This window comes from Prionailurus bengalensis, chromosome B4 (genome assembly GCF_016509475.1).
Source record: "Prionailurus bengalensis isolate Pbe53 chromosome B4, Fcat_Pben_1.1_paternal_pri, whole genome shotgun sequence".
NCBI classification, from domain to species: domain Eukaryota; kingdom Metazoa; phylum Chordata; class Mammalia; order Carnivora; family Felidae; genus Prionailurus; species Prionailurus bengalensis.
Window position 1 is genome coordinate 141988315 of NC_057358.1, and position 12534 is coordinate 142000848.

Genomic DNA, 12534 nt, shown 5'->3' on the forward strand with positions numbered 1-12534 from the left:
TGACAAACAGAAGTGGCCCCAGGGACCAGGTGAAGGTTCTAAAGCAAGAATTTATTCCAAGTGCACATGTGAGTGTGGACAGCGGTGACCTCAGGAGAGACACGCATTTCAAAGTAGGTCATATGCCTCTCAGTCTCCCAGCCCCAGCTCCCCACCCTGCCACTTCTCTGGTCTGGACTTGGGCAGGGGAGGGCCTCATAGTCCCCAGCAAAACAAAGGTACCTGAGAGCTAAGAGAAAATTACACAGCCTTATCTTTATTAGTATCTAGCAAGAAAAAGAAAATCAAAATCCCCTCCCTGCTCCAACCCCACCTCCACCACCTGGGCCCTCAGCCAGCAGCATCTATCTGCCTGGAAAGTGCCGGCTGCCAGAGCTGTCCTTGGAGCCTGGACACCTGTACAAGGCCACCCTGTGCCTGTGAGCCGACCACAGGCCCCTCCCTCCACAACGTGGGGATGAAAGGGCAGCTGGCATTTCTCCAGCTCTCAGCTGTCAGCCTTGGGAACTTGGAAAAGATCAGCGATGTCCAGCAGAGCCTGGCGGATGTGGTTCCCAAAGCGCTGGGCATTCTGTGGGAGCCGAGAGCTCAGACCAACCTTCAGGTGAACCCCTGTCCCTCTGCCCCTAAAACTGAGGACTCTTCCCCCACCCTGCCCAGACAGGGCCCCAGGTGGCATCCCCTCCTCAGGCCTGCGCAGGAACCGGGGAGACTCACTGTCTCTGAGCTTGAAAACTTGCTGGAGACGTGGAAGAAGATGGTGTTTTCGCCCGCAATCATGTAGGAAACCCCATAGCCGTCATCTGCCACCTGAGGGCAGCACGAGAGTAAAGAACAAGTAAAGCAAACTTTGTGGATCTGAAAGCCAAGCTGACTTCATGCTTGTTCTCCCCACAATATTCCCAGGAAGGGGCCCCACCCCAGATGCTGCGTTTTTCCTGAGGTCAGGAACACCCCCAAGAAAAAGCGTGAAAACCAAGGGGCTCTGCCCGATGCAGCTCCAGACACTACCAGGAACCCAGGACCTTGTGTTTCTTTCAGGAGGCTCAATATCACCGCTTCTCTCCGGGGGGCGGGTGACAAACTAGCCCCCTTGAACTTCTCAGTGGGAGGCCTGGGCTGTCTCTGGGAAGCACACACTTCAGAGGAGGAAACCAGCCCTGGGTGTGGTCATGCTGCAGCTGGGAGTATTGAGGAGTGTTGGCCTGGGTGGGCCCCAGGCACCCGTCTTCTGTCTTCAGGTCAGGCCCATAGCTACTCATGCTGTTTCCATGCAGGGCAAGCCCCGGGGCCATGCTCCCACCTCTGGTCTGACTTCAAGACTGCACTCTCCACTGAAACCCCTGGGGCCCAGTCCTGCTCATCGTCCTCTTTCAAGGGCACTTACAGGGCCAAAGCCACCACCGGCGCCCAAGTGATTCGGGTACTGCTCTGGGTCAAACATACGGATCTGGAATTGAGCGATCTGGCTGGTGGAGAGGCGCCAGGGTTCTGAGAGCACCTGCAACAAGGGGGCCCCAGCAGTGAGACACCATGCACGGAGCGCCATGCACCGAGCATGCACCTGCTGACAGGTGGTGCGTCAGCACCAGTACGAGTGACGCTGCCCCTCGCCCACCCTGCCAGTCTGTTCTCAGCCATGTCAGCATCTGCACAAAACCCTCAAGGCCCCATGTGACCTAACTGTCCCCTGGGCCTCCTCTCCTACCAGCCTATCCCTTCCTTGGTTCTGCTCCCTCCCCTCCTGCTGTTCCTTGCGCACCCACACCCCTGCCTCAGTGTCTGGGCACCGGAGGTTCCTCTGCCTGGGTATTCTGCCCACCCTGATACTGCAGCCTCTACGCTTTCCTCACAAGTGCTGTCATCACCTGACACTCTCCTGAGAACACCAGCTCCGTGAGGGGAAGTTCCCACTCAGAGCCAGGACCACAAGCCTGGATGGGCTGTAGAGTGGGAAAGCCGGCCCCAGCCCTCGAGGGCAGCTTCTGGGGAGCTGGCCAGAAAGAAAACAGGCCAAGCCCCCCCAGGAGAGGGCATGGGGACAGAGGACACACCCACCAACAATGCTGACCTCAGCCAGGAAAGGGGAGCTGACCCCCAGGTACTTGGAGACCACGTAAAGGCAGAAGAGGTGCCTGTCTATCCCAGCCCCTGTCATGGCCAGGCGGTACATATTCTGGTGTTTCTTGGAAGCTTTCCGGAAGAGATCTTGGAGGTCTGCTTTCTGGGGAGCAGAAGTGGAGCAGTGAAGAGTAGCCCTGACCCCAAGGTGGGCAGAAGGTAGAGGGGTCACCTCACAGTGTGGCTGGTCGGGGAGGCTCACCATGTGGGACCCCTTCACCATAGCCTGAACAAAGGCTGTGGACTCGCTGGTACAGGAACGGACAGTCTCGGTCCGTCCCTCTCGGAACATTCTAGTCATGGAAGCTTCATAGGTCAGGCAGAACTTGCCCCTGTCCTGAGGAGCAGAGAGGGGTGAATCTGGCAGGTGAGTCTGGTGCCACCCCGCCCCCTCAGCGGCCCTGCGGGGCTCCTACCCGGAAGTGGGCCAGCTGCAGGGCAATCTGCACAAAGGCGTCAGGGCTGGTCCGACACTTCTTGATTAGGCCTTTGCCAAATGGCAAGAACTGGAAGCAGTACAGCTCCACGTCGTCTGCCAGCGCTGTGGCCACCTGGTAGGAGCTCTCGATGACCGCCTGGCACTGCCAAGACATGGAAGGGTCAGCTGGGGGCAGAGCTCTCTAAGCAGGACTCCAGGGTCACATCTGGGAGGCCTGAAGTTTAGGTGATAGATGAAAAGCGGGGCTGGGCAGGTCTCGGTGCACCTTCTCCGTCTTCAGACACAAAGGGCAACCTGGGCGCAGCAGCCACCAGAGGTCAGGTAGGGCTTTGTGGGAAGAGGGAGGCACTAACAGGTGATCCACGGATGACTCTCACACCTCACATCTTTCTCTAACCACCAAGTAGACTCTGAGAAGCTCCTGTCCCTCCCCCGAGAGCATCCCAGGTACTTGTCATACTTGTCACTCTCTCACAAGCCCGTCCCTGTTCCTTCGCAGACGGCACACCTGCTCGGGAATGTCCCACTGCAGCCGCTGGGGAGCTGCAAGCATGGGGTTCGGTTTGCCCAGGCAGTGCCCAGTCTCCGTGTAGCCCAGGTGGAAGGTGTCAGTGCCCAGGACAAACTGCAGGGAGAAGGTCAGGCTGAGAGAGCACCCACGTGTCCCGCACCCAGCCTGCCCTACGGGATGCCTCAGGGCCCGTTACCTCCCAGAGGTGCCCTATGATAGGGGCGTCTGCCCACGCGTGTTCCGTGTTGAGGCCCAGCTGGCCATTCTTGAAGGCAATGATAGTAAAAGACTTGTCGAACCACCTGCAGGAAAGGAGGCAGGCGATGAGCGGAGCACACCGAGATGGACGGAGAGGCGGGGGGCCTGCACCGGGGCTGGGGTGCCACACCTGTTGTAGCAGTTGCCGTGAAGTAGGGCCTTGCCATAGAGGCTGAGGCTGGCCTCATCTTCAGGGTCGTAGTGGGGAGACTCCTCGTCCAGGGCCACAAAGAAAGCAGCGCGCTCGATGGCGTCTAGAGCAGTCTTGTTCTTGCCGGAGCTGAAGAAAGCCTGGCGTGCCTGTGCCCACTCCACTCTGGGGGCATAAGGGCAGGGTGAGAGCTGGAGACACTGTGGGTGGCAGAGAAGGGCACCTCCCAGGACCCAGCAGGGCCCAGAGCTGGGGGTACCAGCCTCTCCTGGAAGGTGTCCTTGTCCTCCACACACTCCCACCTGGCCATCACCGAGCTGGATGTGGCTGGAGAGGCAGTGGGTTACAGCCACTGACCAGCAGTGCCCCTCGCCACAGAGGGTCCTGCTGTGGACAGAGGATGCCATGCCAGCACTTCCCTCCCTCAGTCACGCCTCTGGCCCCAAGTTCCAGGGCGGCACTCGGGGCCAAGCCCCTCCCCTCGTGGGGCCCTGATACCTTCCCCCCGCAGTGAGGGCTGCCAGCTTCTCCTCCCCAGGCTGAGGGGGGGAGGGGTCATCCAGGATCCTCTGGAACTGCATCTCCAGGTCGCAAGGCTTGAGCAGGTGCGAGCCCTGGTAGAGCCACACCTTGAAGAAGCGGCCCTTGTGGTAGACGGCCACGTGCCTGCTGTCGGAGAGGTGCTGCAGCAGGTCTACAGCGGAAGCGGGCAGGAAGGCTGAGGCAGCGTGGCATGGCGTGCCTTGCTCCCACTCCACCTGCTCTGTAGGCTGCCAGCTGGGCTTTCCTCCCCCGGGGGGGGGGGGGCTGGGGTGCAGGGGGCCTGCATTGAACCAGGCCCTATGCTGGTTGCCTCCACACCTCTTGTTTAAGGCCAACACCCTGTGAAACACTTCACAGGGCAGGAAGCCCACACACTGCCCCAGGGTCTGCGAGCAGCCTTCTGGTCCTACAGGCTCCATGAAGGGCTCACGGAAAGCTCCGCCCCCCTGCTGCTCCTTCCTCAGACTACCTTCCCCTGGCCTGTGAAGCCCGGACAGGACAGGAGGGGCTCTGTTTTGGGCCCGCAGGGTCCCAGCACTAGCATCGTGCCTGTGAACAGTAGGGTCACAATTACATGACCCTGAGACACCCAGGATGCTTGGTGATGGATGAGCAGGTGGTAGGGTGACCAGCCATGGCAGGCCCAGAGCTGGGCGGGAGGGAACTCCGTCTGGATGGTCCCACCACGGGCTCCTGGTTGTGGCCAGTACCTGTCTCCTTGCCTGGGATCCGGGTGGTGTTGAACATCCTCTCCATCTGGTAGGAGCACATGGGCACGATGCCCAGTGCCATCACCTGGGGGGAAGGCCCAGCATGGCTCAGACTCAGGCCTCCTTTCCCTGTCATGCCCTCAACACAACACAACTCACAGGCTTGATCTCTTCACGGTCCAGTTTACGGCGATACATGATCATAGCGTGGACGATGTTTCCCAGGCGGGCTGCCTGTATGTCTGTGTTCTTGATGAGCACAAAGTCCTACAGAGAGAGGACAGAGCTTGCAGGTGGTGTGACAAATGTGCACAGGTCACCTTGGTCTCCCTGCCTAAGAACAGGGTGTCTTGACCCCTTCCCCCGGTCCATCCTGCACATTTGGTCGGGGTGCACTGCCAGAGATGAAATGCGTAACTGATCACGTAACCCCTCTGCCCAGCCTGAATCTTTGATCTGCTTTTCCATAATCTATTTTTGTTCGTATTTTGTTTATTTTGCATCGAAAAAGAAGTTCCCACCACTAAAAAACAGTTTAAAACCTCTGGTGTGGACAAGCTATATATAAGCTGTGAGGAGGACAGTTTTGTGGAGGAGGGGAATTCAGCACAGGATTCACAGTGTGTTTTGGACAGTGGGAGAGGAGAGAGAGGCATGCTGCATGGACCTGTGGCTGGGCGGTGGGGGGACCCTGGTGGCTGCGCACAAGCATGTGCTGGGGGTGGGGGGCTGGCCATGGGAGGGTTAGAGACCAACAGTGACCTCCTGAGCTCTCAGAGAAGCTGCTCTGGGTCCACATGGTGACACAAAAGGGAGGCAAGATGAAGGAGATTCCCTGGGGATGGTGTTAGGAGAGCTGGAAACATGCGGCTGGGAGGCCAGCAAGGGAACCAAGGCAGGAAGTGACGGAGCCTGGGGACTCTGAGACTGACAGCGTCAGGCTGTGTGGCTACCCAGTTCTCTAGATCCTCGGTATCTCTGCGGCCCTGAAGCTGCTTCCTGACTGTTCCTCCAGGACCTCCCCCATCTTCCCTGTCCCCGAATTCTCTCGCACCATGACATAGTAGTTGCTGTTCACCACGAGGGGGGCCCTGCTGCGCAGATACACGTACTCTTCCCACCAGTCACTCACCTGCGGGAGGGAGGGAGCAGTGAGGGCTGGGGCAGAGGGCAGGGGACAGATCCCCCTGACACAAGCGGAGGTGAGGGTAAGCCCGGGAGGGGACTCACATAGTTAGTTGCCCACCATGACTTGAGGACCAGGTACTTCTGCAGCCTGGGAGCAGTCTTGTCCTGGAATTCTTTGGCCAGCGTCTCCATTCGGTAATATTCCTCATCATCCAGCAAGGGCCGCACAGACTCCAGGTACTGTCCAGCCAAGTTATTGTCAGTGTGGGGGCCAAACAGCAACAACCACCTCTGTCCCGACCCTCTTCCAACCCAGCCCCATTGCTCTAAACCGCGCTCTTTGCAGGGGACAGTTCCTTATGTTTGCAGAAGTCCTCTGGGTCCAGCCTAGCCTGCACATTGGGATGTCTGACTCAGGCCCTCACCCGGTGAATTGTGGCTGGCACGCTGGGCACAGGAAGCTTGGGCAGGGATGTCTGGAAACTGTAGAGCATGGGCCGCCGGCTGGACAGAAGGCGGACACAGAACTGGGCGTACAGAGCACAGAGTGTTTCTGGTGAGAACCAGGGGAAATAATGGAAACAAACTAGCAAACACTTGAGGACTTGGGCCCCCGACCCTCAGAACCAGGACAAACCTATGCACCAGGCACCAGTGCCCTGTCTGCCTCTCCCCTCCAAGTTAGAACCCCAAATGAGGCCCCCAGGGTCTCAAACCAGATGCCTGACCCCCTCCCCTGGCTTCTGCTCACAGCCCAGACTTTGGTGAAGTGGCTGGTCTGGCCGTGCATCTCAAACATCCAGCCATGGTAGGAAAGAAGCATTTTCAGGGTTTGGCGGAAGAAGAAGATGCCCATCATCCAGACCCCCGTGGAGAAGATAGCCATGCTGAGAAGTGCCCGGGTCTGTGGGGTCCGGTAGGGGCCACATCTGTCAGAGAAGGGAGAGGGCTGCAGGGGGTCCACTTGAGGCCAGCCTTGGGGAAATTCTGACTCTGAAGTTTTCATGGTACAAACCATCTTGGGGGAGGTGCTGAAGAATAACATTCCTGGGCACACTCGTGTCTGAATGCATAACATGCAAACTTAGGAATGTGGGACTCTGGTGATGGCAGCCCCCAGGGAGGGCTGCCCTAGGACCTCCAATGGCTACTGTCCTGCATCTGCCCAGCTCAGGAACCCTGGCCTTAGAGCCTGCCCGGCCCTCTCTCATAGCCCTGCTTCTCACCCCTCAGGGAGGCATCTCTGGATACAGCAGATGAGTCCCATGGAGATGTCCACTTTGCAGTAGGAAGAACCCATGGTTGCCATGACGACGACCAGCCAGCTGGTGGGGCTGCCAGGGTACACACCCCTAAGGATACCATTCTGTGGGGCAGAAACAAGCACACTTACAGCAGGAGTGACGGCGGTGAGCAGGCACCTGTGGGGTCCCGGGTCTCTCACCTGTTGTGTTCTTCTTCCTCCCTCATGTCTGGTCTTCCCCTTCTCCACACTCCCACACCTGCAGCACCCCATTACTCACTGTGTCCCTCTGCCACTCCTTGTATGCCCATCTCCCCGCCACACCTTGAGCGCCGCTCTGGTTTCTGCACTGCTAGGGCCTGTCACCCAGCAGTACTGTCGGCCAAGGTGGGGTGGAGGATCTTAACAAAGGGGCAGCAGCTGACACCTGGCCTCCGTCTCCGAGAGGGCTCTATTCTGCACTTGCTGGAAGAAGCCAGAACCACCTGCGCCCACCTTGATGCGAATCAGGCGTTTCTTCCAGGAGTTGATCCCAGACAGGTAGATGTGTTTCAGGGCCTCCCGACTGAGCCGGAAGTCGACCCCATCTGGGGTCACCGTGAACTGGAAGGCCACGGCCTGGTGCGCTTCCGCCATCCTGGAGGTTGGTCGTCACCTGGGAGGGGGCAGGAGGGTGCGCGGGCGGGCTCAGGCTGACCCCGCCCCCGGCCGCCCTCTGCGCGGAGGCCCCCTCCCTCCGCCCCCGGCCGGGCCGCGCCCCCGCCCGCACCGCGCTGGCGGCCGTCCCCCGCCCTTCCGCTTCGCACGGCCCCGCAGCCTGACCAACGGCCGCGGATCCCTCGCGCCCGCGTTCCGGGCAGGGTCCGTCACGGTGGTGCAGGGGTCGAGCCGTAAAATCTGCAGAATGGCTGCCTCGGGGTGGGGGCGAGACGCAGAGTTGGTCTGGAGCAAGGCCGGGTCTGGGCACTCCCAGCCCCGCCTGGGAGGGACCCCGGCGCCGTCCTGGTCCCCTGCTCCGGTCTGGGACTCTGAGCCGGACCGGTGGCCCTGTGTTGCCCCCCACTCCACTCACGGGTTGGGTTCGCTCCTGTCAGCGTGTGGGGCGAGTAGCTCTGGCCCGTGTCCCCACGTCCTTCAGGCCTGGCCATCCCCGCCCCGCCCTCACCGGGAACCTGACACCCACTCCCAAATTTGGGTTGAGAAAACAGATGTGGGGCGGCGACCAGAATCCCCTTCCCTCTGTGGTGGGAATCAGGAGTGGGGCGGTCCCGGTTTCTGCAAGCTGAGATTGCTCAGAGGTTTGGGAACCTGGGGGGGCCTAAAGGGTCTCACGTGAGGATGGTAGCATTAGAGCTAAAAATAGCTGAATGTAGGGAAAAGGTCATCCATGTGTCAGCTGTGCTGCCTGTCCCCTGCTCTCCAGTGCTCAGGGTTGGGCAGCCCCACCCCAGGGCCCTCTCTGTACCCCCATTGCTCCCCAGTCCCCCACCCCAGTCTCCCCAGTGTGCATCACTTCTAAGCTGGAGCCAGGGAGAGAGAGGGCCAGGGGCTCCATTTGGCAGAGTGGACCCGTAACTACTCTCAAGCCCAGAGCACCAAACAGCCATGCTTTTCAGAAAGGGAAAGTGAGGTTCAGAGCCACGGTCACTTTGTCACCCTGTGTGCATTCCTTGGTTGGTACTTTGTGCTGCAGAGCTAGGACAGGGTGTGAAGGAAGAAGCTTGTTTATTGTCTTAAGGTGCACAGCCCAGGGGTTCCCTCCCACCATCTTCGGGCTGTGGGGAGAGGTCAGCCTCCTCAGCCCCACTCTCACTCCAGGGCTCAGCCCAGTTCCCAGAGCCCCTCCCCACCCTTTGCCCCTCCCTCCAAGGTCCTGCCCTGGAGACTCCAGGAGAAATCTGGCGGTTGGGGGCTGTGGAGAGTCAGGATGAGGGCTGGAAGCTGCTCAGCTGTCCCTTCTGCTGGAAGTAGAACTGGAATCGAGACTGGGCGTACTCCTGGGGGAGAACCCACCCCACAGACTTGTGAGAAGGGTGGGCCAGGCACACCCAGCCCCCACCAAGTCTGCCCACAGACTTCCTGGAGAGCACATGGCCCCTGATGCACCCCACCTCCCGTCACACCTAACGGCCCACCTGGGTACTCACCAGGTAACCAAATTCTATGGTGGACATAGACGCCTGGAGGATAGACCAGAGACCCCAAAAGAAATGGGATGCCAGAGCATACCTAAGGGGGGCAGGAGAAACAGAGGGGTTCAGAGCATACTTGGTATTACCTGGATCCTATCCCTGAGGTTGGTCAAGCCCCAGAGCTCCAACTTCTCCCCCACTGCCCTAACCCCAACCCTGTCCTGACTGTCACCACTCTCCATCAGCCTCATCTGCACTCCCTGCCCCCACCAGGCACTGGCACCTTACCTGCAATCCTGTGAGTCGGCCTGCCTGCCTCCTTCCTCAGCTCCCTTTCCCCTGCACCCTGCTCTACCCCTGCCCCCACCCATCCTTCCTCACCGATTAGCCTCTACCAGCAAATCTTCTTCCAGTTTCCTCTGCTCCTCTTGGGAGATGGTCTCACCTTTCTTGACCTCTGCTAGGTAATGGCGAATAAAATGGAGCTGAGATCAACAGACAAGAGTCAGGAAATGAGACTGGAGCATTTCCCAGTGAACATCCTTTCTTGATATTCTTTTCAGACATCACCTTCCTCGTCCCTCATAGGCCAGGTCCCGCTCCCCAGCCTCTGGTCCACATACCTGCTGCCCCCGGGTGGGGTAGTCTGCAGGCTGTGCTTTGTAGAAAGGCCACTCGTCGTGAGTATAATCATAAACCCACTCACAAAAATGGTTCCCAATGTCAAAGCCCCTGGGGGAATAAGGTAGACACTCAGTCCCCAAATACCCTGGGTGGCTGGGATGCAGAGAGGAAGGCCTAGTCTGTTTTCTACAGTGCTTGGAAGCAGACCCATGGAGACCATTCTCTTAACCCTCACCTGTAGTTGTAACTACTGTACTCAAAGTCGACCAGCATCAGTCTGTCGGTGTTTTCTGGCTCTGAGAGCAACAAGATGTTCCCTGGGAGAAGGGGTGCAGTTCTGGTCACTCCAGGGTCCTCTGGCCCCCCTCACCTTAGGTTAGGAGACTCAGATGCTTTCTCCTACCTTCCTGGATGTCATTGTGACAGAAGACCACTGGTGATGGGGTAGAGTCTAGCAATTTCCTGCAGGGAAACAGGGGCATGGGTCCTGAGTAGGAGTGACCAGAGGAGGGTGAGTCACCCTCGTGGGCCAGGCCCTGACCCAGCCCTCAGTAAATCCTGGGAAGGACCCCATTCGGTACCTGGAACTGCCTCCTGTGCTATTCTGTTCTCCTGCCCTGCCTTCCCTCACCTGAGGTTACCCATCTCATCCTTCAGGCTGTACATCTCCAGCAGGTTCATCTGTGGGAGGCCAGTGTGGGGCAGGTCCTGGATCTGCTTTAGGTACCTGAAGCCCAAAGAATAAGATATGCTCACTGTGATCCCTGCCTACCTCTCTCCTATCTGACTTTTTCCTGTCACTGTATGACTTGTCTGATGGACTTTTCTGACTTGTCTGCATTATTTGGAAGCCTGTTCTGGGAGAGACCATACTAGACGACACCGGGATGCGTAATCCGCTCAGCTGGAGGACTGGACAGTCATGGACACATTCAGTTGCAGCCCAGGGTAGTACCTGCCAGCAGTAGGGTTCAGACCAGGTGTGCAGGAGCCCCGAGGAGGCTCCTGACTCACCGTTCCATGGTCCCAAACAGCCAGTGGGGCTCCTTAGTGAACGGCATCTCCATGCCATGGAACCGGGCCATCTTCGTGGCGATTTCTGCTGACAACACCGGCTCTCGAAGCTCACACGTTTTCAGTGGCCGGCTCTGCACCCAGGAACCTATCAGGGTGGTGAGGGGGCTGGGGCAGGAGGGGGAAGGGGTAGGGGAATGGGTTGGGGGGGGGGGAAGTCAGGGTCTTGGGGAAAATGCCCTACCTGGGGTAAGGGGTGTGAAGGCACGCACTGGAAAGGGGAACAGGGGCTGGGGGGAAGGAGGTGCCTCAGGGAGGTCAGGGCCGGGCTGGGCTCATACTGGGATGTACTGTTCCAGCCGGCCCTCTGGAAAGACTCCATAGAGCTGGGGCCCCAGCGACCGCTCCGCCAGGATGGCGAACATCACACTTTCAAGGACCAAGGAATCCACGCCCTGAAGGAAGACGGACAACAAAGCGGGCAGAGCGGTGCTAACACCGGAGGGTCTGCTTTCCTGTCCCATCACCGCTTCACTTCCCGCTCTACAGCCCGCAGGCTCCAGAGCCCGGCGTGGCTACGGTAATTTACAAGCTGCTTAGCCCCCCCCCCCCCCCCCCCCCCCGCCACGCTTGCTGGGAGGTCCTAATGCCACTGGCCGCTGCGGCCCACACTCCCTCCTCACCTGCAGGATGGCCCCGTACAGTCGCAGCAGCACCTCGCGGGGCTCCTTGCCGACGCTGGGCAGGTGGTCCGGCAGCGAGCAGCGGAAGAGCAGGTTACTGAGGCCTCCGCTGCAGACCCACACCGGGGTGCGCTCAGCCCGCGGTCGGCCGCCCCGGTCCCGGACCCCCACCCCCCTCCCCCCTCCCGCCGGGCTCCCCCCGCGTCCGCCCCCGGCCAGGCCGGCCCCGCCCCCGTCCCCGCCCCCGCGCGCGCGCGAGGCCGCCGAAACGCGGTGTCCTGAGGGCCCGAGCTCGACCCCTGACCTCCCACCTCACAGGGTCAACCCTCAGCTGTTCGGGCCGCACTCGGCGCCAGGCCCCGCCCAAGTACTCCCGGCAGCACTGGTAGGCTCGGCGCTCGGCGTCACGCGATAGCGACGAGCTGCGCCGCCGGTTCGGGGCCGCGTCCAGGCACTGAGACTGCAGCAAGCCGTCCTTGGCGAGGCTGCCGCCAACAGCCCCGCCTCCGACCACAGCTGTCCCCTCGGCAGCCATGGCGCGCCTGGGCCAAGCCCAAAGTCCAGTCGCGCTCAGCCCCCTTCGGGCAGACTCGGCTCCTTCCGGCTGCGCTCGGGTCTGCTTCCGGCTAGCCTGCTCTTCTCCGGTCATACTCGGGTCTCTCCGGCTCTTTTCGGCTCTCTGCGGCGGCGCTCGGCTCTCTCCGTGACCCTGGTCGCGTACCTATTCCGAAAGCCAAATCCTGCGTGCTCAGGGAGCGTCCCGCCCCTGCTCCGGGCGAAGACCAATGACCTCTCTCGCTGGGCGGGGCCGCTGAAAAGACAGGCAGCTGTTTGGCCTGCGGCCGGAGCCGAGGAAACGACGTGGGCCGACCAGAAGTGTCTTGAGCAGCTGGGCGCGCTGCCCTGTGGCGCGTCGCGAAGGTGGGTCACGTGGGCGGGGCGGTGTGTCCTCAGGCAGCGAGCGAGCTATTCCGCTG

The 12534-nt window shown here is 60.2% G+C and overlaps 2 protein-coding genes across 5 annotated transcripts; both read right to left on the reverse strand.

The window, feature by feature from the left end:
• Positions 1-230: 230 nt before the first annotated feature.
• On the reverse strand, positions 231-8561 carry CPT1B (carnitine palmitoyltransferase 1B). 3 transcript variants are annotated; one of them, XM_043563111.1, is made up of 19 exons: positions 8177-8560; positions 7600-7759; positions 7088-7227; positions 6613-6790; positions 6287-6388; positions 5964-6101; positions 5788-5865; positions 4893-5000; positions 4734-4818; positions 3979-4174; positions 3460-3645; positions 3268-3373; positions 3069-3185; positions 2538-2702; positions 2324-2458; positions 2072-2224; positions 1388-1501; positions 718-810; positions 231-571 (listed from the first exon to the last, which is right to left on the reverse strand). In XM_043563111.1, the coding sequence occupies exons 2-19, from the start codon at positions 7738-7740 to the stop codon at positions 488-490; spliced, it is 2319 nt and encodes a 772-aa protein (XP_043419046.1). In that variant the 5' UTR covers positions 7741-7759; positions 8177-8560; the 3' UTR covers positions 231-487. The 3 variants fall into 3 exon arrangements, with proteins under 3 accessions (XP_043419046.1, XP_043419045.1, XP_043419047.1); XM_043563110.1 differs by having other exon boundaries at positions 2072-2458; positions 8177-8561; XM_043563112.1 differs by lacking the exon at positions 8177-8560 and having other exon boundaries at positions 7600-7814.
• A 251-nt stretch (positions 8562-8812) lies between these two features.
• CHKB (choline kinase beta) lies at positions 8813-12314 on the reverse strand. Of its 2 annotated transcripts, XM_043563114.1 has the most exons (11): positions 11869-12314; positions 11558-11666; positions 11216-11329; positions 10875-11008; positions 10492-10587; positions 10264-10322; positions 10096-10177; positions 9860-9968; positions 9618-9721; positions 9252-9333; positions 8813-9101 (listed from the first exon to the last, which is right to left on the reverse strand). In XM_043563114.1, exons 1-11 carry the CDS (start codon positions 12204-12206, stop codon positions 9027-9029), a joined length of 1302 nt encoding a protein of 433 aa, XP_043419049.1. In that variant the 5' UTR covers positions 12207-12314; the 3' UTR covers positions 8813-9026. The 2 variants fall into 2 exon arrangements, with proteins under 2 accessions (XP_043419049.1, XP_043419048.1); XM_043563113.1 differs by lacking the exon at positions 10492-10587 and having other exon boundaries at positions 11869-12258.
• Positions 12315-12534: the final 220 nt, after the last annotated feature.

Bases quoted from the DNA above. Each gene is read 5' to 3' on its own strand.
- CPT1B (XM_043563110.1), bottom strand. From the start codon at position 7,740: ATGGCGGAAGCGCACCAGGCCGTGGCCTTCCAGTTCACGGTGACCCCA. The intron at 6,389-6,612 runs GTGAGCAGAAGC...CTGTACGCCCAG, and splicing joins ACTTCACCAAAGTCTGGGCT to TTCTGTGTCCGCCTTCTGTC. The intron at 4,175-4,733 runs GTACTGGCCACA...CTTCCGCTGTAG, and splicing joins GATCCCAGGCAAGGAGACAG to ACCTGCTGCAGCACCTCTCC.
- CHKB (XM_043563114.1), bottom strand. From the start codon at position 12,206: ATGACCGGAGAAGAGCAGGCTAGCCGGAAGCAGACCCGAGCGCAGCCG. The intron at 11,667-11,868 runs GTGGGAGGTCAG...GTGGGTCTGCAG, and splicing joins CTGAGGGTTGACCCTGTGAG to CGGAGGCCTCAGTAACCTGC. The intron at 10,588-10,874 runs GTGAGTCAGGAG...TTTGGGCTTCAG, and splicing joins CTGTTTGGGACCATGGAACG to GTACCTAAAGCAGATCCAGG.